A 26,023-nucleotide genomic window follows, 5' to 3' on the forward strand; every position below is an offset into this window, starting at 1 on the left:
ACTAGAAACATAACCTTGTTCTATTCTTCTCTCCTCTTCAACAATCAACCTTTGTTGCACATCATCAAGCTTCAACTTCTCGCTCCCTGCAGAATTGTTAATGGTTGTCCATGCAGTCTCCCAACTCTTTGGTAATGACGACAACAACCGTAAAGCTTGAACTTCATCATCAAAAGTAATACTAACTTTTGAAAGCTGAGAAATAATCGATTTAAACTTCCCAAGATGTGCTGAAATCGCTTCGCCTTCTTGCATCTTCAGATTAAATAATTGTTCACACAACATAATCTTCCCCGAGGCTGATGACTTTTGATACAACTTTTCAAGTTTTTCCATAAGATCCTTCGTACTAGTTTCCTCTTGTACGTTATTGTAGACTTCCTCCGTTAGACATCTACGTATCACGGCTACAAACTTGCGATCAAGAGTTTTCCATTCATCGTCTTTGCGTGCTCCCTTTTACGCAACTCCACCCAAAGGATCAGCAATGTCTTTCTCATATAGGTAGTCTTCCATCTGAGACTTCCAAAACGCAAAGTTCCTCCCATTAAAAACTTTAACCCTAGCTACCGTACTTTCGTTATTATCACCCATAACTCCCACTCCAATCGTACTACGATAAACCCTAAAGCTCTAACCCGAGCTCTGATACCAGTTGTCAGGATTTTCTTAGGGAATCACTGACAACCGCGGAATAATGGATCTTGAGATATTATGATGAATAATAAGTAAACCAAGCACAAGCAACTATAATAATACGAGAAAGATAAATCAACTCACAAGACACAAGATTTATAGTGGTTCGGCCAATACATACAACTTGTATATATTGTCTACGTCCACTTCGAGCCACACCAACTCAAATCTACTATGAATAAAAACGATTACTGCGTCGTGTGAATCCCAGCAAACCCTTGGTTACACCGCAACAATTACCTGAGACGATAGCCTTGTCTCTTGTTCCTCACCAATATGCTCTCACAACGAAACCCTAGCTTTAGCCCTAAAAGCTATACAAGAAATCTCTCACCGATCTCTTAATCGTTTTCTACAAAATGTACAAATTCTAAAAGGCCTAATTACCTATTTATATAAGTTACAAACTTGGCCACCAAGAATTCTAACCGTTTTAGGAAACCCCTTCCCTAAATAACCACAACTAACTTTAGGAAATAATTAATTAGTCTTCAATAACTAACATTAACTTATAATATAACTAACGTGGTTTGTCTTTGACAGTCAAACTTTAACCATTAAAATACTTCTTCTCTGGAACCTGTGGTCTGATCTTACGGTCACTTTCGGTGACCAAATACAAAGTAATGCTTGATGTGAACAAATATGAATGACATTTCAAAAAATGATAGAAAATACCTCACTTGTTTATTGATGGTGATTCTGACAGGCTGTTCGTCTTCACATTCACACTGATAGACTTTTTTGCAAAATAGTATTAAAACTCGCTACAATGATGTGCATACCAGCGTTACAGCGTATGTCACAGACGGGTGTACTCTAAGAATATTTCTATTCTAAAAGATTAAACGAGAAATAAAATTAGGGTGTCTTGTGGAGACCGGAAACTCTCCGGATAGAAGCAAAGAGCTATGGAAAGAAAGGTACAAACTACAAATGCATAAAAGAGAGTTGACATTGGCATTATGCTACATACATCAAAAAAAGCATGGCTCCAAAAATTAGTTCTCGTTTTTCACTTTAAGAGACTCCTTAAAGAAGTTGAAGTAAATCAACTAGCATCCATGTTGTCACCCGTTGGTCACTCTCCAACCCTACTCTCAGATCAGCCCAAAACTAGAATTTGGAAGCCCACCCTTATATTAATTTTTTTCCGTCAAATCCTCTTACAACTCCCTAATAGAACCAATTCAATCCCCAAGCTTTCTTAATTTCCCATGCAAGACAATCTGGAACCCTCATGTCCCTCCAAAAGTTAACTTATTCTTTTGGACTGCATCCCTTAACAAAATTACCATTCAAGACTCTCTCCAAAGAAGGAACTTCAAACTTTCCGGTCGATGCCCACTTCGTTTGTTTGACTGTGAATCCACCGAATATTTGCTCTTAGACCGTCAATTTCTCGCAAGGTGGAGTCCTTTATTCTCCCTATCCATTTACCTTGGATCCCTCTATTATCTATTCTACAGTTGGCACAATCAAGGTAAGGTAATGGCATCACAGGGCCTTTTGAACTGCTTTGGGACTTGGTTCCTGTCGTTCTATGAAATATTTGGTATGAGCATACCGCAAGAATTTTTTAGGAAATATCTCAATCATATTTTCAAGTAAGCGCCGATTTCAAAGCGTTTGTTCTTGCATGGAGATCATCCTTGAAAAGAAACAATAACTTCAGGTTGGACTACTCTGCATCTTCTCCTGGGATATCATTTTTCATTAACACTAAGTTGCAATCTTATTGTCTCTGTTATTGAAAGTTAGTAACAGTGTGTGATGGGTGTTACAAAGTTTAGTGTCACGGTTGTAGGACAACTGTTACAGTTGAACAGTTACAGAAGCGTAATAGAAGAAAGAGTCACAATTTGTGGCAGTAAGCGTGACAAAAGGGTTATGACAATGCGTAAGTGTGACAGTTTCAAAGGCATCACGAAAATATATGAAAGGTAGTACTGCAAAGAACAAGGGTAACTATGGCAGCGCATTGAGGTTTCGCAAGAGGAGACGGAGGTGCTGGCAGATGGTTAGATGGTATAGAGAATTATCAAGAAGGTATCTCTACCATCCACTGTTGGACAAATCTAGTGTGTGATGGTTGGTCACAGTGGTTTGTTCTAAAGGGTTATTACCTGTTCACAGTGGTTATGTTTGCGTGTTTTTGGTAAAGAAGAGTGAGTGGTTGATTCAAAGGGTTAAGTTATGGATTCGAGATAAACGCAGTAGAGGATCAAAGTTGGTATTGCAGTCAGGAAGCACTGGTACAGTTTGATTAAGTTGATCGAATTCAGAGACTTAGAATGACAAGGAATGTTGGGTGGATATGTTTGAGCTTAATGGAAATTTATGCTCAAACATGTTGGTGACAGAAGTGTGGTTGAAGAGTTTGTGAGAGAAACTTGGAGTACCTACAAAGTGTGGTAGACTTTGTAAAAAAGTGACGCTTGTGGCAGAAGCGTGACAAGATTGTGAAACAAATAAGTGTGAAAGTTTCAGCTTAAAAAGCGTGACTGGAACAAAGAAGAAAAGAGAAGAAGAAACGACAGTAAGGTTGTGATGAAAGAGAAGTATCACTAGGAGGTGATGACAGAGTGAAGTTCAACAAGAGGTAGGCAAGTGAAGCCTATGAATTGTCTGAAGTAAGTGAAGTAATCCTAGTGTGGGATTTGAATAGAGAAATTAAGCAATTCCAGTATGAGGTAGAGATATAATGCTTTGTGTGGAAATCATGCCTGTAAAGTAGGTTACAAATTGTGAGGTTGAGCTACAATGCTCAGTGAAGAATGTAGAAGATGAGATACAATGCTCGTTGATCAGTTACAAAATTTGGTTTCGTGCTTGGCTAGCATTTAAGGGTTGGTTAAGAGTATCTTGTTTTATGGGAGGATGTTGGAAGTTAAACCAAGATATGGTGAAGTTTGGTGTTGAAAATCGAGTTTACTTGATAAACAAGGTGTTTTGGTTCTAGAGAGTTCTAGAATTCGGTTTATGTTAGGAAAGTGTCTTTGTTTAGAGTTTGATCTTTGTTTGGAAAGTGCTTTGGGTGGTCGTCAAGTTTGTGAACAATATAAATAGGAAGTTGATCCATGAGAGTTTGTACACCGAATTGATTATCAATGTAGTCGTTTTTGTGCTCCCGCGTTGTGCTCTCCTCTCTCTTGCTTGATCCTACAGTCTCTTTCACTTCCAATCCATTTTGATCGGTCTGTATCCCCTTGTAATCTATTTTCATGCTTAGTTTTCCTTTTGGCTGGCAACTTTTATTTGTAATTCTTTCTCCTCTATTTGATAAACCTCTCATTTCTCAATCAAAAAAAATAAAAAAAGGCGTTCAGCAACGCCCATGCAGAGACAATATATAACTACACCCAATTTGGTTAATAATTAAGCAGCTAACATTCTTTCTTTTTTTTCGGAAAAGATAAAATTTCATCAACGAAAAAAAAAAAGGTAGCGCCAAAGATACAACAAACATCTACAAAAACAAGGAACGCTAAAAACAAGCAAAGGAGGTAGGGAAGACTTAAGTTAGCACTAGGTATGCAATACTAAAGTTTATCTTCGCCTATATGTTATATCTTTATTTTTAAGAAGGCATAGACGAACATCTCTAACTTTACTCCGTAAATCCATTATAATTGCCGGTTTATTTATAATTATCTCTGATATCCCAAAGTTTCCTCATTTTGTTTACTGCAAAATGCAAACCCAGAGTTTTTATTTTTATGTATATAAATGGAATGGCCTACACGAGAAGGCATGAAAATCCTGAAACTGCAAAACCAGAGTTTTTATGTTTATGTATTCCTAATATAAATGATTTTTTAACAGATAACAACTCTTTCTATCTTTATGAAGAAACGAGCCTCTTTCAAAAAGAAGAGATTATTCTAATCCAAATTGTTTCTTATATACAATAAACTTTATTATAGGTTATTTTTGAAATAATCTAAAATTTGAGTCCATGTGGATTAGAAAAGGATTTGAGGTGGAAAACAATTTTTTTCTTATCTTAAATTGAACTCTCGTTACATATCACCTATACATAAAGTAAAAATAAACGAAAACTTTGGGTTCCATAGATTTCAGTTCTTACTAAAATAAACAAACGTCCCACGTGTTTTCTCAAGTTCCTCTGCAAATGCATTTTGTCATTTTAGACACCAGCAAAATATTTTTCCCTTTGTTTTTCCTGGCCAGCAGTTTTCACAAGTAACAGTAATTTCTGATTCACCAATGGGCTTATAATCTTTTTAATGTCCCTTCCAATTAGGTAATTTTCCAGCACTTCTGACCCATTATATTTCTCGTTGAAATAGTGGTTTCAGTTGCACTTTCTAACCTTATCAGTAGTTTTCTCCAACATTTCAAAGTTTTTCATCACCTGTAAATACCCTGGAATTAAATGAAACAGGAATAATAAAATAAAATATATCTTGCGCAAATCAAATTTGATACCGATTTAACAATTTATACTGGGATATAAGAAAAATGTGCAAAATGAAACTTACATGCCCCAATCTAGAACCACTCAGCTGTTTACTTTACTGATGCATTTTCCATGCGTGAAGATGCACAATTGAATGACTAGAGTTAAGTTAATACACGTGAACCCATCAATAATGGTTGCAAAAATTCTCCAAACCAGGAAAAGAGTAGAAACCGGGTTATAGCCGGGCTCTACAGTCTACATGGTAAGTTTGGAAGTCTGAACGAAGATATATAACTTTTGGTTTTGCACCATGCCCTTCTGCAAAAAATAGAATGATGGAAAACACGCATTTTTGATTCACCTTTGTTTCCACTGTTGGTCGAAAGTATTTATATATCCAACTGCATTCGCATATAATGAACGTTTGATTGGGGGCCTCGCTGCACCAAGAATGCACATGCACCCTAGCACGACTGTTTTGGAGTTCACCAGTAATTCTATTTGTTAAAATAAAAACAAAATGATGCCCTTATGCATTTTTCTCTGGTTTCTTATTAAGGGTGTTTTGGTATCCTTTTAATATTTACGCTTTTAAGTAAGAATTAATTTGGGGACACAACTTTAAAATAGTGTCCAGAGGCAAAGGCTTTAGAGGTCAAGAAAACAAAAAATTAGTTTGTCTATAAAATTTCGACATCATTGTTAGTATCAAAAGAATTAGTTTGTCTATAAAATTTCGACATTATTGTTAGTATCAAAAAAATTAACCTTTTCTGAAGCAGAATATTTAGATAACTTTTCAACTTAACTGAAGAGCTGGGTTGCACACAGACGCGGACACGACGCGGACGCGGACACTACAGAATTCTCAAAAAACTAGGACGCGGACACGTATATATATATGTTTTATTTATATATTATTTTATATATATAATCGTGTATTTATACAACAAAGTCAAGTATTTCGATCCTAAAAATTAGAAAATGGTGCTACATGTGTATAAATTTAAAAGAAAAGAAGATATCGTTTGTTTATACACGCCGAAGGTCAAACAATCAGTCACTACTAAACACATGGCACAATCAAAATCCATTCTTAGAACAACACATGCCCAACTAAGGGTATACGTGATATCATTTCCAATTACAAAACCCTAATAAAGACCTAAATTATTGATCTAAATGTTTGTCTTTCTTCATTTGGTTAATAATAGTAAAAATAAAGGAAGAAGTTTAAATGTACATGGAAAAAAAATGCGTCGGACACGCGTCATGGGTGCGTCCAAACCAGACCGCGCAGGATGCGCAAATTGGTGCGTCGAACACGCGTCACGTCCCATGGGCGTCCCGCGTCCAACGCGAGTCGGACGCGGACACGACTCAAGAAATGGAGCGTCCGTGCAACCCAGCTGAAGAGTCAAGAAATTAGTTTTGGTATAAAAACTCCAAATCTGTAACAATCTTTTTTTTTGTAAGTTAATAATGCATTCAAAAGACTAACTTGGGGAGTTAGTAACCCGTACAACATGATGAGTAGAGCCATCTAATATTGGACCGGAAGGATCGACCCTAGCATTTGATTTATCTACTTCTAAAGCTACTCTAATACATTCAGGAGGTTCTTTTCTCCAATTAAGAATGGATCTGAAGTTTTTGGCTTCTTTGGCCATTAAGTCAGCTATATTGTTAGCTGTTCTCGGTACAAAATACAAACCTAAAAAGTTATTACAAGACTTGAGTTCATTGATAGCATCATCTAATATGGATATATTCTGCCATTCTAAAGAAGATTCAATACCATTAAGGTAATTAAAAAGGTTTTTGCAGTCACCCTCTATTGAGAAATTTGACAAGCCAGTTTCTGCCGCCCATTTAGCTCCCTGCAACAGACCTAGGGCTTCCGCTTCTTCAGGGGTAGAGGATGTGAAAGCTCCTGCTCTTCCTTGTTCAAGAATTCCTGCATCATTTCTAAGAATTAAAGAGAAACCTGCTGGCAAATTAGCTGAGATCCAAGCTGCATCTATATTTAATTTCAGCTGAGATCTCTTAGGAGGATTCCAGTTAGGAATCAAATTTTTTCCTATTTTAACTTGATTTAGTAGTGGGTGATCCTTGTACCAGAATTCTAAGTATCTTTGAATTTCAGTACCTAATTGTGCACTTGTCTGCTGTTTATTTTTAAAAACTAGATTGCATTTCTCCTTCCATATGAACCATGCCTTTATCAAAGTAATTCCTACAGGAATAATGGTGCTCTTTTTATCTATCCAATCCTTACAAATGTCTAAGAAAGTTATAGAACTATGAAGTTGAAGTTTAATCGGGTAAGGTTCAGCTGCCCAAACCTCTTTAGTAAAGGGACAAAAAAATAAAGTATATTCTATATATTCTACAACATTATATTTTAGAGGACAATTTGGATGTATACCTTCGATGAATTTTGCTAACTTAAGATTTGTTGACAGTGCATTCCGTAAGCATTTCTAAGCGAAAATTTAGTTCTTTGATATACATTTAAAATTCCATAGAGAGCTCCAAAATGAATCAGATTGGCCTAGATTGTAATGATTTCTAGTTTTTTCAGTGAGCTTATTGTACATAGATTTAACAGTAAAAATCCCTGATTTTGTGAGTAGCCATCTAAGTGTATCAGATTTACCTCTAGCTATTCTGACATTGTTAATTTTGTTAGCAATCGACACAAGAAACATTTCAATCAGCAGAGCATAATTCCACTTCATAGTGATAAGTTCACACAGATCCTTTACAAGTGTTAAATGAGAGTTAGTAGTTGTTTTATAGCTACTAAGGTTTGTTTCTAAATTTGGGATCTAGTTATCTTCCCAAATATTGGTACTATTACCATCTCATATTTCCCAAATACTATTTTGTTCTACTAAGATAATACCTTTACTAGTGCATTTCCAAATCGAAGAACTTGTAGTTTGTATTTTAGCTTTAAACACAGAGGACTTTCTAAAATATCTAGGTTTTAATAGTGACACTCAAAGTGCATTAGGCTTAGTTAAGAGTCTTCATGCAAGCTTAGCTATCATGGCTAAGTTAAATTTTTGTGCATTTCTAAATCCTAGTCCTCCTTTACTTCTGGGTTTACAGATGAAGGAGTAGGATATTGGATAATATCCTTTATAATTTGTTTCTTTACCCCACCAGAAGTCTATTTGGAGTGCATCAATTTTGTTAGTAGTTTCTTTAGGAAAGATGAAACCGCTCATTTGATAGCTAGCCATACTGACTAGAGTTGCTTTATTTAGAACCATTTGACTTGCTTGTGCCGGAGTTTTGCCAATCCATCTTTGAATTCTATATTCCATCTTTTCTACTATTGAATCAAAGAGTTGAATTTTAGCTCTACTTATGAACAGAGGAGTACCTAAATAAGTATCTTTAGGATCTATTTTCTTTATCTTGAGTAATTTGCAGATCATTCTTTGATGTTTAGGTTGAACTTTCCTACTAAAGAAAACTCCAGATTTTTCAAAGTTGATCAATTGTCCTGAGGTTTTACTAAAGGATTCTATAAGAATAAGGATATTATGACCCTCTTTCAGGCCATCTCTGATGAAAAGGAGGCAATCATCTGCAAAAAACAGATGGGAAATAGGGGTATTTTTTGGAGTGATTTTCACTCCATGAATTATTTTCTCATCCTCCCAGTGAGAAGAAGTCTAGAAAATATTTCCATACAAATAATAAAAAGACAAGGAGAGAGAGGTTCTTCTTATCTAAGACCCCTAGTGGGTTTGGAAAAATTACCAGAGAACCATTTAACAAAACAACTATAGAAGAGGTTGAAATGCAGTGATGGATCAAGTTACAGAAATGAGAATCAAAACCAAAGGCTTTCATAACATTGATTAGAAATTCCTAATCAATTCTATCAAAAGCCTTGGACATGTTAATCTTAATTCCCATTCCTGCATGCTTCACTTTCTTCTTTTTGAAGGAGTGAATGATCTCTTGAGCAATGATTATATTATCAGAAATTTTCCTTTTAGAGAGGAAAGCAGCTTGAAAGGGAGAAATAAATCAATTAAGAAGAGGTTTTACTCTATTGGCTAAAATTTTTGTTATGATTTTATATATGGTATTACAAAGTGTTGTGGCCTGAATCCACTAGGATCTTTAGGATGTCTACTCTTAGGGATAAGAAAAAGGAAAGTTTTATTTAACTCTAGGTGTAAACAACCAGTGGAAAAGAATTGCTGAACCGATGAAATGACTTGGTCCCCTACAGTTTCCCAATTAAGCTTGAAGAAGCTAGCTGGGAATCCATCTGGTCCTGGTGATTTATTTGGTTTAAGTTTTTTTAATAACTGACCAGATTTCATCCTCGGAAGGAACCGAGTTAAGAAGAACAATGTCACTAGAGGAGATACAAGGGGAGATATTAGAAAAGATATCAGAACTAGAATTAGAGGAGAGATCTGGGGCTGTAAAAAGCTTAGAGAAGTATTCTAATAAGGTGTCTTGGATTTCAGGTCTTTTGAAGGTAGTTTCATTGGTACTTTTTCTTATGCATTCTATATTATTCTATTTTCTTCTTTTCATAGTTTTAGTATGAAATAATTTGGTATTTTTCTCTCCTAATTGAACCATATTATCTCTAGATTGTTGTTTAGCTATTGCTTCTTGGGTAGCATACAACTGTTCTAGCTGAGACAATTATTCGTTAATCTTATCTTCTTTCTTATAAACATAAATTGAGGAATTCAAACTGTCAATTTGACATAGAATCTTCTTAATATATTTGGCTGGTAACCCAAAAATATTCTTCTTCCAAAAGTCTAAGCTAGATTGAAGAGATTTAAGATTTTGAATTAAGGATTCAGAAGGTGAGTCCCTGATAATATGGTTCCAAGTTTCTTTTATTGTATAAAAACAAGATGGTTCCTTTTGCCAAGTGTCATAAAAACTTAAAGTTATATTCAACCTTGGAAAATTTTGTATCTAAATTTAAGGCTATTGGACAATGATTCGATCCTGCTGCCACTAAATGAGAAAGTTCATAATTAGGAAATTGAGAATTCCATTCTATATTGGCTACAACTCTATCTAATCTTTCTTGGATATTCTCAGCACCCTCTCTATGGTTGTTCCAGGTATATTCATATCCTTTGAATCCTATGTCTAGTAAACCAACATTGTTTAAGATATTTTGGTAGTAACTACAATCAGACTTTTTGAATAGTAATCCTCCACATTTGTCCTCTTGACTGAAGATCATATTAAGGTCACCTAATAATATCCATGGCATAGTGTTCATTTCTACTTGTGCAACTATGTCTGTAAGGAAATCCCAAGCTATCTTTCTATTATTTGGATATGCATGGACTACCATAGAAACAGGTAAGAAGCCATTTCTTAGATTCAGAATTAGTTTGTACTAGTATATTTATCATATTATTATTCCACTGTACTATCTCAAAATAAAACCCATCCACCAAAGCTAAGGCAAGACCTCCTGTTATTCCTATTGGGTTTATTATATGAGTATTAGGGTAATTTTTCAGCAAACCCTTAACTACATGATGTTTTGACTTGGTTTCAGAGAAAAATAAAATTTCAGGTTTATCTCTATTGATTAACTGATTCAGGTGATTTTTTGTAAATGAATTACTACATCCTTGCACATTACAAGCTATGATCTTCATATTTGTTATAGGTATCCTAAGAGTTCAAAGCTAAAAATTATAAAGATAGACAAGAGGCAAGCAAATTGCAAATACAACACAAAACTAGAATTAGGCAGCAAAAACAATTAACGACAAGTAATTGAATGCAAAATATAGAAGCCAGCATGCAAGATATGTTTACTTATCAGAAATTAAATTCAAGAATTATAAAAAGTTAGGGAATCCAAATTGAAGGACATTGATAAGTAATTCTCCTCTAACGGTTTCAGCTCCTTAATGTTAGAGCTGTATTAATCTATTTGCAGCAGCTTATCCGAATCCGGAACCAAAATATTCAAGCCCTCGGAAGAAGAAGAAGAGAGGAATTCAAGGATAGGAATGTTAAAAGCAGACTTAGGTGGAGATCTTGGAGAGGCATGCGAGGAATGCACAGTAGTATGATTTGAACTAGAATGAGATGCATGCAAAGATGAAGAAGCAGAATCCCCTGACGCAGGAGAATGTAAATTTTCTTGAGAATCTTCAAAGGAAGAGGAAGAAAAAGACAGTCTTCTATTAACTAACCTAGGATCATTTGATGAGTGAAGAACTGATCCACTAGTTGGAACCAAAGGACGAACATGTTCCTGGACCAACCTATCTTCCATTGGTTCCATTGAGTTAATGACTCGATGAGATTCTGAGTAGCCCGAGTCCACCGCTTCAGAGAGCGAGCCATCTAAAGGTATATAATTTTCAGGGATATTAAAGGGGTATGTTTGCTTTCCTAGAATATAATTAGAAGCTAGGAGCATTTCTTCATCATAAGTAATAGGTCCTAAAACTTCATAGGATTGATTTTGGTCTTGAGTCGAGGAAGCAATATCTCCCCTTACTGGATATTCTTCACGGAATAACTTATATAATGTCTCCCTATTCCCAGGGATATCTAGAAATTTTTATACAGATTCCATATTGCCATGTGCATCCACATTATCTTTAGGGTTCCATATTTGAATGAGGGTGTTATCGAGCCAAAAAATATCATCTCCCGGAGAAGGAGAGTGCATAGAGATATCATAGATATCCTCAAGAGGTCTATGCTGCAGGATAGCACATTGGTTAATCTTTTATGACCAAAACGTGCACAATGAGAACAAAACTTGGAAGGTAGGTTATGATATGTAAATAGCATTTCTCTCATAGGGTGGAGATCTACCTTGACTAATAACTTTAGGACTAAAGGTTCCTCAATATTAACCCAAACTAGTACTCTTGGTTCGCAATCAAAATGGCCAGTACCATTACAGACCTGACTAACTACCCCTACTTTGCTTTCTATCAAGCCTAACCTTTCTCCAACTCGGTGTTCCCTTCCACAGTTAGATATACTAGCCCAAAGAGGAATCTCTTTTACTGCGTCCGTGGAGATTTGCATTCCTTGAGTAGAGTAAATAGCAGAAAGAACATTGCCATAAGGATACCACGGACCATTCAATGCAATCCATTTCAGGTCATCAGCCGACCGAAAAGTGATTATAAACAGATTTGGATCAGTTTCTCGGATTTGAAAGCAGATATTATTAACTCAAAAGTGACGCAACACACTCCTAATGTCTTCTACTACGTAAAATTCAGTTGAAAAAATTCTAGATAAAATGTTATTTTCTTTAATGCTATAGTCTCCCATTAAAGCAAGAGTTAATGGAAGAATACCTACATTGGTATAGTTGGCATAACGTTGAGCTACCGACAAACCTTTGAGGTGCTTATATAAGATATAACTACTCATGATGAACAAGAAGAGAATAACAGGTGAATGATTCGTCCTGAATTAATGAGATAAGAAGAGAGGGGAAGAAACAAAAAACCCAGGAAGAATTAAAGAAGAAGAGAGAATGGGACGAACAAAGAAAAAGGATAGAAGCAAAAACAGCTGAAGAGAGAGATGTTATTTAATGCATATTCCTACACTATTTCTTGAAATACTAACCTTAAAAAAACCAAAAGAGTCTTTGAAATTTAAAACTCAGCCAATAGAAACTCGACAACCAGATTTGGGATAAAGGGAAAAGAAATGCCAGAAGGAAGTAAATGCTATAGCAGAGAGACATGAAATGAAAGACCTCACCTCAGCGGCAGAAGATAAACCATTAGATACGTCAACTAATTCAGAGAAGTAAATGCATTCAGTCCGCTATGCAGTGAATCATGACTAATCTTTCAAAAAACTATATGTTTATAAGTCTAACTATGGAGGAAATAAAGTCATGCAAAGGAAAGAAGAAACATGACTATATAGAAGACTGACAAGGTTTAAGACCCAACTTAAGGGAAATCTTTCATAGGATATGCATGAACCGATAAAATACGGGAAAAACACAGAGAATGAATAATCTACTCGGACGATCATCACAAGAAGATAAGCCATCTGAACTTCAGCAGAACCCAAACGTAAAGGAAAGGTAATGATATAAATGCTCCATTACGGTTAATGGAGAAAAAGGGTATAAATAGCCTTACAACCAAGCGTCATCACACACAGAGAAAAGAAGAAAGAAGAATTCTAATAGTTCAGAAAAACCAGAAGAAGAAATATGGCCTGTAATCATTTTATGATTCCCATCGGTGTACAAATTTCATCTACTAAGGTTATTCGATGCAAGGAAGGGCAACTTCATAGGATACAATACTATCGATGCAGTGTTTGTCATCGAGAGGCCTTCATGTATCCCGCCCAAGCCCAAAGATTGGCTCTTTGCAATTTGAGCGATGAAGAGAAGGCAAGGTTGGGGGTTCAAGCAATAAGGGATTTGCAGATCAGGTTAGCCACCGGAGTACCAGTAACCGCTTACTATTTCCATACTGAATATCCCCCTGGCTTGGACTATGTTTATGTCCATGAGAAGTCTGCCATTTATCAGCAAGAAAGGGCCGGAGGGATAATCGACATATCGGATTCCGAAGAAGAAGAAGAATGAGCCAAACTAAGAATGTGAAAAGAACGAATCAAAAGGACCATGAAGGACTGCAATCTCAATCGAATGTGAATTCGTGCACACTCCTTAATGAGTGTATATTTCACATTTTAATCCCTACCCTTGATTTAACTTAGGGAGTTATGTAATGAGGGTCATGATTCTAAACATGAAGGGTAATGGGGTCATCAGTTAAATAATCAACCAATCAGAAGAATATGTGAAATATACACTCATTAGAGAAGTGTGAATAGATTTGGACTCATCTCAATCTAAGTTATTTCCTTTATTAGTATGTGACCCGTTATTTCCCAAAAGTTTCCTTTCCTTTATCAATGCGTAATTAGAATTATTAGTACGTCATGTGAAAATCTATTATAAATCTAAGTTTGCATTCTTTTATTAAAAATTCGGGTAGATTTTGTTTTACATGGTACTCTTGCTCCTACCTCATCCCATATGTAGAATATTAGGTTTTAAGAAATTGATGAATATACATCAAAAGATGCAAAAATTAAATACTACATGAATGCATCAATGCCAATCCTCCTTAAAAGCTATCAAAGAACTAGGGAAAATAAAAACGAGACCTAAAGTTTCGGATTCTACTACCTGCATAAAGATCAAAGGAAACATTAGTAGAGAAGGATAATGTATGTGCCCCTTCTTGGATCCCCATCTGGTTCAGGGTCGAATTCCAGACAGGGGAATTACTCAATCTTCATAGATCAAAGGAGAGGGAAAAAAGAAGAAGGAGAATAGGACGAAGAAAAAGAGCCGTTAGAAGGAGGAGAGAGGGGAATTTATGAAATCCGTAACAATAAGTCAACCTTTTGCGACCGAAAATATTTTTGCTTCTAGTAATTTGTTTTGACTTGTGCCACTTCTCACCCAAAATATCTTGTAAAGAATTCTATTGTCTGACTCACGGAACCCCCACTACAATTTGTAGGGCACACCTAAAAGGACAAGTGTCTGAGAAGGTCTGACTCCGAACGATCTCTAACGTCTTTCTCACTCTTTCTTCTCTCTCTTTAATCTTCTGTATGGGAATCGTTGCTGGGTACTTCACCTAGTGAGTTTACTTACAATCAAATTAAACCCCATTTGATTCCAGAAAGTGCTCCATTGAATCCCAAATATGTATTTACCTTCTTTCTAAAACTTCCCAATTTTATTTTACAGCTGCCTGGGATTTGTTCGATAAAATTCCTAAGAGAGCTTTTCCTTCTCTTACCTAATTTCATGCTGCTTATAGAATTTAATCCTGCAATTGGTAAGTTTCAGAACGGAGCAGAATTGTTTATGGTGGGATTTGTTTGGTTTCATAAATACGTATACGCAGCAGAATCCCTAATCTTTTTCTGTGATTTGTGTACACATTCAGGGTTGATTTGGGCAAGGCATCAATGGACTGAAGGCGCGCCCTTGGTCTTTCCAAAGTTAGCTGGTTAGGGCCTATTGCAGGGGATTTGGTCCCAGGTAATACTCTTGACATTTTTGCTAATACTCTCAAATAACAAGAACCCGAAACCTACTCATGTCAATTCAAGTTAACTCATTTTTGTGCAAACCCTTTATTATGGTTACAAAAATATGAATGAATTGGCTGCAAATTGGGCTCACAAGTCACAGTACCAAATTCTTCAAAGATGTTTGCAACAGTAGATTAGTGATTGCTTAGTAGGGATTACTGGTTTCAACCCTCCGATGGTCGAAACTACTATTAATTAATTGCACATGGCTCTGCGACACAGAAGATACACATCCTCAGCCCCTCTAGTAGTAGTGCGAATTCAATTTGATCATGTGGCATTAATTGTCAACTGGAACACTCTGAAGGTAATAAAATCTTTTTTTATGTTCTGATGCCATTGGTGTAATGAAATATCTTAAACTTATCTCTACAGCTGTAATTAGACTTTCGTGTACATGATTAGATTCAATTAGATTTGAGTAATCGAATAACCACTTATTAATTAGTCTTAATCAAACTACAGCTCCTTTTTATTATATTTCAATCTTCTACAAATGGATATCTCCATAGCTCTAACAACCTATCTTTAATTCATCACAAATCTGAGATTTAGTTCTTTGCTCTTTTCTCTGATTACTGAATTTCCTCATTGATCAATTTGTTAACATTACTCTTTCTCATATAACCTTAATCGTTAATTATGACAGCATTGGAAGAAATTATTGTTACTGGCGCAACAAGTTTATTGAAAAATTTGGGTTCCATTGTTGGTCGCCAGATTGATGTGGCTTGGGGTGTTGAAGATGAGCTGAAGAAGCTTAAAAACACCTTGGAGATGATTGCGGCTGTAACTTCTGATGCTGAGAACAAGCAAGTCAACAGCGCTTCTGTTCGACTTTGGTTAAGATGGCTCAGAGATGTTGCGTATGATGCTGATGACGTTTTGGATGAGTTCTCTTATGAGGCTATGCGTCGATCCGAAATCCACCGGAGAAGAGATCAGGTACTAGAATTCTTTTCATCCTCCAGCGCTCTTTCCTTCCCTATTAAGATGGTTAATAAAATTAAGGCTATTAACAAAAAACTAGATGAAATTACTAGTACCATGGTCAAGTTTGAGTTGCAAACATCTGATCCTGATGATGATCTAAGAAGTACTGAGAAACAAGACCGGAAACATTTCACTTTGTAGATGAGTTGAAAATTGTAGGAAGATACGATGATAAGTCAGCCATAGTAAAGATGCTACTAACCCTCGACACATCATCTGTAAGTTCTAGCCGACAAGAAATGTTTCCGTCATATCTATTCTGGGTATGGGGGGACTTGGGAAGACCACGCTTGCTCAGCTGGTCTACCAAGATGAGTCAATAAACAGACACTTTGAACTTAGGGCTTGGGTCTGTTATCTGATGATTTTGACATCTTCAAAATCGTAGAAAAAATCATTGAGTCAGTCACCAATGATAAGTGTCCTGATCTATCAAATGTAAGTGTCTTGGCTGATATGGTTCGAGAAAATCTAAGGGGGAAAAGATATCTGTTAGTCCTGGACGATCTATGGAACGAGAATGCAGAAGACTGGGGGAAATTTAAGGACTTGCTAGGTGTGGGTGCTCATGGGAGCAAAATCTTAGTCACAACACGTAGCGACACGGTTGCATCCGTTGTTAGGGGTTTCATTCCACCTTACAATCTAAGATGCTTGTCCGTAAACGAATGCTGGTCCATCATGAAGAACAAAGCATTTTCTCCCGGCGGCGCATTGGACACTCCAAACATGACAAAAATAGGAGAGGAAATTGCAAAACACTGTGGTGGTTTACCACTTGCTGCTAATGTTCTCGGAAATCTTATGCGCTTGCATAAAACCGAGACTAAGTGGCTATCAATCCTAAACCATGATAGTTTGAAGACAATAGATGCAAGAACCAAAATCATATCAATATTAAAATTGAGTTATGATAAATTACCCTCGCATTTGAAACTTTGTTTTTCCTATTGTTCTTTATTCCCAAAGGATTGGGAGATTAAGAGAAAAACTTTGATTCGACTATGGATGTCTGAAGGGTTCCTTCATCCATCTCATGGTGGAAATCAAATGTCACCAGAAGATGTTGGTAATGATTATTTTCATTGTTTGCTAGTCAATTCGTTTTTTCAAGATGTCAGAAAGAATAAGTTAGGTGACGTCAAAACATGCAAGATGCATGACTTAGTACATGATCTTGCCCAGAGTGTCAACGGTGTTCACAATATCAAGATTCTGAATTCAGGTGAAATAGAATCTATTTCTGAATTTCGGCGTTTACAGTTTGTTTTTAACGAACAAACATCAGAAAAACTTCCAAAAGTCTTGAAAAAAGCCAAAAGATTTAGATCTGTTTTTTCCCTTGAAAATGATCATTTGGTAGAACGTTTACTTTATACCAAAAATCTGCACGTAGTTTGTTTGCTTGGTCGTCATTTTTTTCAAGTTCAATCTCCGATATCTAAGCTTAAGCATATGAGGTACCTTGACCTGTCTCGTTGTAATTTTTATGGAGGACATGATGTGTCCATCAATCAACTTTACAATTTGCAGACACTGGTGCTTCATAGATGCCATGATGTTAAAACGATTCTTGTAGGCATTGGATCTTTGAAGACATTAAGGCACCTTGATCTTTCGTATTCGAATGTTGAAACACTACCGGATTGTGTTGTTCAGCTTGCTAATTTGCAGACATTAGATCTAAATATGTGCAAGAGATTAGTAGCCTTACCTGTAAATATTGGGTCTTTGGAAGCTCTAAGAGTGTTGAAAGTCAAAAACTGTATAACTTTAAGAGTCTTACATACAGATGTGGGAACATTGACACGATTAAGGTGCCTGGATTTGTCAGTTACTAAGATCAAAGTATTACCCAAGTCCTGCATCAACAACCTTCGGAATTTGGAGTTAATGGTATTTGGAAAGTGTAAGCTTCCCAAAGAGATTAAAAATTGGCCAAAATTGAGAGTTCTTAAACATAAAAGAGAGAAAGAAGATGAAATGCCCAGAGGTATAGAGACTCTAACTTGCCTTGAAGTGTTAGAATCTTATGTGGTAAGAAACCGAGGAACCTTCTCTTGCAGTGGTGGTGATAGTGGGATTATAGAATTAGCCAATCTAAATTCTCTACAGGAGTTAAAGATTTTCCATCTGCAATTTGTGAGAGGTGGTATTGACGCGGAGAGAGCGAAGTTAAAAGATAAGTTAAACCTCCATCGTTTGCATCTTAATTGGGGGTCCATTTTGGTTGATAACGATGAAATGGCGTTTGATGAGGTTTTGGAGGGTCTCGAACCTAACCCTTATTTGAGAAACTTGAAAATGTATAATTTCCCTGGTATAAAGCTTCCAAAATGGATGGGTTCCAACTGCCTTTCGAATTTAGTGGAAATTAGCCTTTCCTGCTGCGATAGATGTGAGAAGCTACCAGCGATGGGGATGTTCCCATGTCTTAGGGTTCTTCATATTCAGCAAATGAAATCAGTGAAGTGTCTGGGTGAAGGATTTTATTACCAGCAAGAAGAAAAAGAAGAAGGACGCGTCATCCGCAGCAGTAATGGTAGTGGTAGTGCTGTAAATGCTATTACAGTGTCATTATTTCCTTCCTTAATTGTGTTGGAGATCTGGCAGATGGAAAATTTAGAAGAATGGGTTGCTCCTCTTCCAATTTATAATTCATTTCCTTCTATTGAGAAGCTAGAAATCGAGTATTGCCCAAAACTGAGAAGCATACCAATGTCATTTCCTTTTCTGAAGGAATTGATTTTAAAAGACACCAACACCAAGGCAGTGACTTCCATCTTTGCTACTGGAGGGATTACCTCTCTCACATCCATTGAGATATCATATTCTCTAGAGCTAATATACATCCCACTGGGCGCACTACTCCGAAGCATTACTCCGAATCTTCAAAAACTATCCATCCAATATTGCTCCAAGTTTCAAGGTTTTCTTGAAGATGATGATCTAAACAACCACAACAACAGGAAGGATGGTAATGAGGATGGTGATGAGGAAGCATTTCTCTATGCTTCTGAAATCAACTCCAACTCCTTTTCATATCCTGAGATCAACTCCAACTCCAACAATAGAAGCAATTCCCTTCGCTCATTATATTTGGATGATTGTCCTGTTTTAACGTTACTCCTGGATTTACGATCATTTACTTCTCTGCGGGATTTAACCATCTCTGATTGCTACAAATTGAAGGAGTCAATAACCTACCATCTCAAGCTATCTCTTAGCTTTCTTGAAGTGCTGGACGTTGATTTTACTGGAAGTGAAGATGACAGCATCTAGAGACCCAACTTAAGAAGATTATATAGCTAATTTGATGGATCAGAAGAAGAAGTAGATTTGTTTTCTGCAATTCATCTATTTGAGCACCATCCAGTTCTAGTTGGAGAGCTTCAGTTCTGATGCAGGTCATTAAATTTCGAGCTTGTATTGATCAATGAAATTGCATGTCCTGACAATTCATAAAGTAAGCAACTCCTGGCAGCACCAGACCAAAGAGTTCAGCTGATTGTCTAACAGATCATTTCACCAAGACCTTAATCTGCCAGTTCATTTTTCAGACTTTAAAATAGCAACAGTAGTGCTATTTTAAAGAACATGAGTTTTTTTATCAAGTGTAATACTTCAACGAGGAACTATGAGAAGAGGATTCAATTACACAGTAAAATTCAATTTCCTAGAAGAGAAGAACATCAATTTGTAGCCCCGGGTGGAGAACGTCGTAGCCTAAACATGGCGATAAATTGTTCACGGTGCACACAGATTCTGAAAGCAAAGTAAAAATAAAGCTCAACTGACATGACAGCAAGAACCAAATTCAGAACTGACAAACTCCATCAACCTAGAAAGTTAACCTGGGAACAAAAAGCTAAAACAGAAATATATACAATCCGATTATGCAGCAAATATCCTCATTCTGTTCCTCAGATGTAAAGATTCAGGAAGTCACTAACCCTCCAGACAGTTTTCCGATCAGTCAATACCGGAACTTGACAGTACGTAATAGAATATCCCCATTCAAACTTACACTAACAAAACAAACATTCAAATGGCTTCACTAAACCTGCATCTCCGGTATTGCCATAGATGCCGGTTCATCCAACTAAGAAAATGCCGTCAAAGGAAACCAACAATGTCAAGTCATGCATTTTCCCTAATTCTCGCAAATACTTGAAGTAAGAACTAAGAAATCCATCCTCCTAGCAACAAAACAAAGAAAACATTCCTTCACAAGAAACCAAAAAACAAGCATTGAATCCTAAACCCCGGCAACATCCATCCACCAAAAAACTAGATTAAAATTCAACCTTCCATACTTCGCTCCCGGAAACCCAGAAAACAAAGAAATTCAAACACCTTGACAGACAAGATGCACCACCCTCATTTGAGTTATTTAGAACGCGTGGTGGCAATATACTAATAAAGTACAACTAAAATCAATTAAAAAATGGCCATAAATATGAATTCCTGGAAACAAAAAAAAAAGGATTTCTGTCAGAAAAGTCTGACAAACAGTTGGCGTGCAGATTGCTGATCACCTCAGGACTCGTACTATTAACTCTGCTCCTCTGTATTAAAAGTCATCCTGCAGAACCCTACCTTTTGCCTTTCATTCCCTCTGTGAATCTCGTCTCTGTCACAACCGCCCCACTTTTTCACCTCAATCATCATCTGTAAATGAAAATGGATACAATGAAACTCAACACCACCAACCACCTCCTCCCCCACCACCACCACCACCACCGTGAAAAGATTGTCGTCGTAATGGGTGCTACAGGTACTGGTAAATCTCGTTTATCAATAGATTTAGCAACAAATTTCTCACCTTCAGAGATAATAAACTCAGACAAAATGCAAATATATCAAGGTTTAAGTATAACTACAAACAAGATCCCGGTTCATGAACGTTCCAACATTCCACACCATTTACTAGATGAGTTCGACTCGTATGAACACGAGCTAACTCCGTTTGATTATCGTTCTTTGGCGGATTCCACAGTTGCAGAGATTTTTTCAAGAAATTGTTTGCCGGTTTTAGTTGGTGGTTCTAACTCATTAATCTACTCATTCTTAACTAAAGAGCTTTCTAGTTCCGACTCGTTATCGTTATCTTCTTCTTCTTTAGATTTCTTCTGTTCTTCAGCTGAAGAAGATGGAGTTTCCGGTAAGTTACGGTATGACTGCTGTTTCTTATGGATTGATGTTGCATTGCCGGTGTTGAAAGAGTACTTATCTCTACGAGTCGATCAAATGATTGATTCCGGTATGTTTGAAGAACTATCGAAATTCTATGAATGCCAAGAAGAAGAAGATGAAGAAGAAACAACTCCGGTGTGTCGGACTGGGATCAGGAAATCAATTGGTGTACCTGAATTTGAACGGTTTTTCAAGTTATTTCCACCGGGAAAGAATAATTATTGGAATCATTATTATACCAATGGGAATGTGTTGGGTACTAATGGGTGCATTGAGACTAATGGTGGCACGGTTGTGTCATCGGTGGTGAAGTCGATACGCGACGGGTGTTTCGAGTGTGGTGGTGGTGGTGATGGAGAGAGGAGGAGGGAGATGAGGATGGTGTTTGAAGAAGCTGTTGAGGCTGTCAAATGCAATACATATGAATTGGCTATAAGACAGATTAAGAAAATTGAACGGTTGAGATTGATTGGATGGAATATACAAAAGTTGGATGCCACTGAAGTTTTCCGGGCAGTGTTAGAGTCGGATTCCGGTAAGTCGTCGGAGATTTGGGATAAGGAGATTGTTGAGAAGAGTGTGAAGATTGTGAAGCAATTCTTAGATGAATAGAGGTGGTGTTGTGTGGTGGTGGTGTTTGGTCTGTTTTTCTCCACATATGTTGAGTTTTTCTTTGGCTCTTTAGAGTAAATACAACTTATGGTGAATATTCATGGCATTGTGTATACAATTTATAAAAATGTCAAAAAGGGATTCCATAAAATTGTGATACTGCAAATCTTTTTTTTTTTTTTTTTTTTTTTTTTTTTTTTTTTTTTTTGTACATTTTGCTAGATTTGAAGGTGTCCATAATTTTCACACTTTCTTCCTAATTTGACCCTACATTGGAATCAACCACTAGAAACAAGGAACAAAAAACTAGGAGATTTAATTATTTTAACAATTATTATTAAGGGATATATATGGAAAAAAAGTTAATCTCTTTCCATTTTCTTAATCTATGTGAAAACACCTTCCGCTTCATCTAAAATAGGACGGAGGAAGTATAAGATATCCTCATTATAAGTGTACAAAGTGACCTTTTTGAGGGAAGCACCTAATTAGATTATAAATGCCACTGTATTGTATATTCCCACATGAAAATAATATATACAGAACACAAATTTATTTACAAGTACTTTATCTGCAATCTGACATGGTAGTGAGGCATATAGTTTTTTCGTCTTGGATGCATAACTTAAAGGAATGTTGTTGCATATTCCAACACGAAAATGATGTCGAAAACAACAATTTATTAGCACTTTATTACAATCAGATGTGGTGGTGAGACCTGTTATTTTCTTCTTCACCTTTGAATAACTTCATTCAACTGATTTTATTCCTGGATGTACGCCTGAGTGGAAACCTACAACATATTCCAACATGAAAATAATATCCAAACAACAATTTACCGGTAGTTTATCCACAACCTGACAGTGAGATTTACTAGTTTCTACACCTTTGGATATCTTCATTCAGTTCAAGAAAAAATGATTTATCCTAGATGTACGACTAACATTAACAAGAATAATGTTGTGGTATATTCAAACACAAAATTAATATACAAGACTACAATTTAATAGCACTTATGTACAATCTCATACGACAGTGAGATCTGCCGTTTTCTTCACATTTGGATAAGCCCATTCAGTAAAAAAAAATGATTTTATCTTGGTACGGATAAGAGTAATATTGTTGCTAGATAATTATTTACATAACACTTTATCTACAATCTAACCTGGCAGTGAGACCTATTACTATCTGGACATTTGAATATCCGCATTCAGCACTAAGAAAAATAATTTTATCCTCGAGATACAACTCTGAGGAATATATATGAAAAAGCGGGGGTCTAACAACACCACCGAATATTTTGTTTAGCAATCTGTATGGACTAACTCCAAAACACTTTCTAGAGAATCAACTAGACAGTCAAACTCAATCTAGGTAAAAGTATCTCAAGGAGTTAATATCTATCTCTTGTTTTGATTTACTCAAGCTAATAGAAATCAGCGAATCTTTAATCAAGCACAAGGAATAACTTGGGCGGTACCAAAGACCAATGTCCAAGGATCAGTCAATGTTAATCAACAACCAAAGGTTGGATTATACTAATTGATGATCTAAAGCACAACCTGTATTACTTCAATTATAAAGATAAAACAATATAATGCGGAAATTGAAATAACACAGACACCAGAAATTTTGTTAACGAGGAAACCACAAATGCAGAAAAACCCCGGGACCTAGTCCAGATTGAACACACACTGTATTAAGCCGCTACAGACACTAGCATACTCCAAGCTAACTTCGGACTGGATTGTAGTTGAACCCCAATCAGTCTCCCATTAATCCAAGGTACAATTGTAGTCCCTACGCCTCTGATCCCATCAGGATACTGCGCACTTGATTACCTTAGCTGATCTCATCCACAACTAAGAGTTGCTACGACCCAAAATCGCAGGCTTTAATAATAAATAAATATGTCTCATACATACAAGTCTATCAAAGGATCAATCTGTCTCCCACAGAAAAAATCTAAAAGTTTTTGTTCCGTCTTTTGATAATAATCAAGGTGAACAGGAACCAATTCATAATCCGGTCTTATATTCCCAAAGAACAGCGTAGATTAATCAATCACCTCACAACAATCTTAATCGTATGGTAGCGAAACAAGATGTCGTGGAATCACAAACGATGAGACGAAGGTGTTTGTGATTACTTTTTATATCTTGCCTATCGGAGAACTCTCACGATCTCAAGCCAATCAATATGATTGTACTGTTACGATAGAAGATGCAAGATCAGATCACACAACTACGATAAAAAGTAGTATCGGTCTGGCTTCACATTCCCAATGAAGTCTTTAAGTTGTCAATGTTAGTGATCAACTCTAGCACGCAAACTAGTATCACACGTAAGGTGTGGGGATTCGTTTTGCACAATACTAGATGTCTCCTTTATATAGCCTTTCAAATCAGGGTTTTTCCTTAGTTACAAAGCAATCAATGTTCACTGTTAGATGAAAACCTGATTTAGATTCAAGCTAATATTTCTCAACCATTATATAGTTGTTACACTATTTCTCGTCAAAGCAATTTTCAAAGTAATTGAAACATTCATGACTTTCGTCACTAGGTAAAGATAAACTTTGTCGAAGCAAAAAGCTTACCAACACATATTTCGAGATATAGATAGGCGAGGTATACTGGGCTCGAAATACCAAATGTGTATGATCTAGTCTATATATATATATATATAGCATACGAATTTTGTCTCAAAGAGTATGAGATAGAATAGATAGACTTTTGAGTGACAGATAAGTTCAAGTCTCCACATACCTTTTTGTCGAGAAGTTCCACCGGTTCCTTGAGTAGATCTTCTACTTGTATGATGAATCGCCATGAAGTCCTTGAGCTCAACTACACTTACTATCCTAGTCCGAGACTTAGCTATAAGACACTAGAAATCAAGACTTATAGTTTTGATCACTAACATTGACAAACATGCTTGACATAGCAACGCATGCGAGTTTGACCGAGCAGTTCTCTAACAATCTCCCCCTTTGTCAATTTTAGTGACAAAACTATCAATACATATGAAATACAAAAAAGATAATGAAACTTTAGTAGCTCCTATTCCACATGTCTAATCTTCAACATTCCTCGAAATCTTCGTCACTTTCAAGTGCTCCAATGATCCCAATGGTTGTAAGTTTAGCATCACTTGTTGAAGATCCGTAGTTATAACAATGAGAAAGCATCGGTCTCGATCATTGTTATACAGTGTGATAGTATTATTATACAGTGTCAAAGTCCAATTGTATAACAACTTCAACAATAATACTATGGTGATATATATCACTCCCCCTTAGTCAATACTCCATATCACATGAAAACCACTACTCCTTACACAATGATCCGAAAACCATATGTATTTGTAATGTGAACTACATATTTATTCTCCCTCTTTTTGTCACTAAAATTGGCAAAGGTACAAGAACGGGATTATATTGAAATTTCCATAAGAGACATTTTATGACTGAGAGAAAGAAACACACATCATCTTATTTAGATGCAATCATATAGTCGAAGCTAACAACATTCATCAAGGAGTTTAAAGATACAAGATAACCCCTCTAAAATTCCACAGCCGCACACCCCTCAAGATATGACCATTTAACACAAGTTCAAAAGAACTCTCCCCCATTTGATGTCATTCCCGAAAGAACAACAAGAGATACCTTAATTTCGAAAGAAAAGAAGGATTTTATTGGACACCAAAGACCATGAGAATGATTTTTTATATCCAAAAACTCAATCAAATTAATCACAAGTAAAACCCGTGACTAATTTAATCGGTATACGCAATCAAGTCAAACACAAAAAGTGATCAATTCAATTGTTTGTGCTCAACATAAGAAAACTCATGGAGGCACAAAAATGCTCAACTAGATTAATTACAAGAGAACCCATAATTAATCTAATTGGAATACACAACCAAACTAATTACGAAAATAATAAA

General features: G+C 36.3%; 3 protein-coding genes and 1 pseudogene across 3 annotated transcripts; 3 read left to right on the forward strand and 1 right to left on the reverse strand.

The window, feature by feature from the left end:
• Positions 1-6,618: 6,618 nt before the first annotated feature.
• LOC113328029 lies at positions 6,619-7,863 on the reverse strand. Its single transcript, XM_026575125.1, has 2 exons — positions 7,782-7,863; positions 6,619-7,469 (listed from the first exon to the last, which is right to left on the reverse strand). Exons 1-2 carry the CDS (start codon positions 7,861-7,863, stop codon positions 6,619-6,621), a joined length of 933 nt encoding a protein of 310 aa, XP_026430910.1.
• A 7,613-nt stretch (positions 7,864-15,476) lies between these two features.
• On the forward strand, positions 15,477-16,516 carry LOC113328030 (putative disease resistance protein RGA1). The gene is made up of 2 exons (XM_026575126.1): positions 15,477-15,578; positions 15,992-16,516. The coding sequence occupies exons 1-2, from the start codon at positions 15,477-15,479 to the stop codon at positions 16,403-16,405; spliced, it is 516 nt and encodes a 171-aa protein (XP_026430911.1). The 3' UTR covers positions 16,406-16,516.
• Positions 16,503-19,796, forward strand: LOC113328031 (annotated as a pseudogene).
• Positions 19,797-21,028: 1,232 nt separating this feature from the next.
• Positions 21,029-22,072, forward strand: LOC113328032 (adenylate isopentenyltransferase-like). Its single transcript, XM_026575127.1, has one exon. The coding sequence runs from the start codon at positions 21,029-21,031 to the stop codon at positions 22,070-22,072; it is 1,044 nt and encodes a 347-aa protein (XP_026430912.1).
• Positions 22,073-26,023: the final 3,951 nt, after the last annotated feature.

Source organism: Papaver somniferum, unplaced genomic scaffold, assembly GCF_003573695.1.
Source record: "Papaver somniferum cultivar HN1 unplaced genomic scaffold, ASM357369v1 unplaced-scaffold_107, whole genome shotgun sequence".
NCBI classification, from domain to species: domain Eukaryota; kingdom Viridiplantae; phylum Streptophyta; class Magnoliopsida; order Ranunculales; family Papaveraceae; genus Papaver; species Papaver somniferum.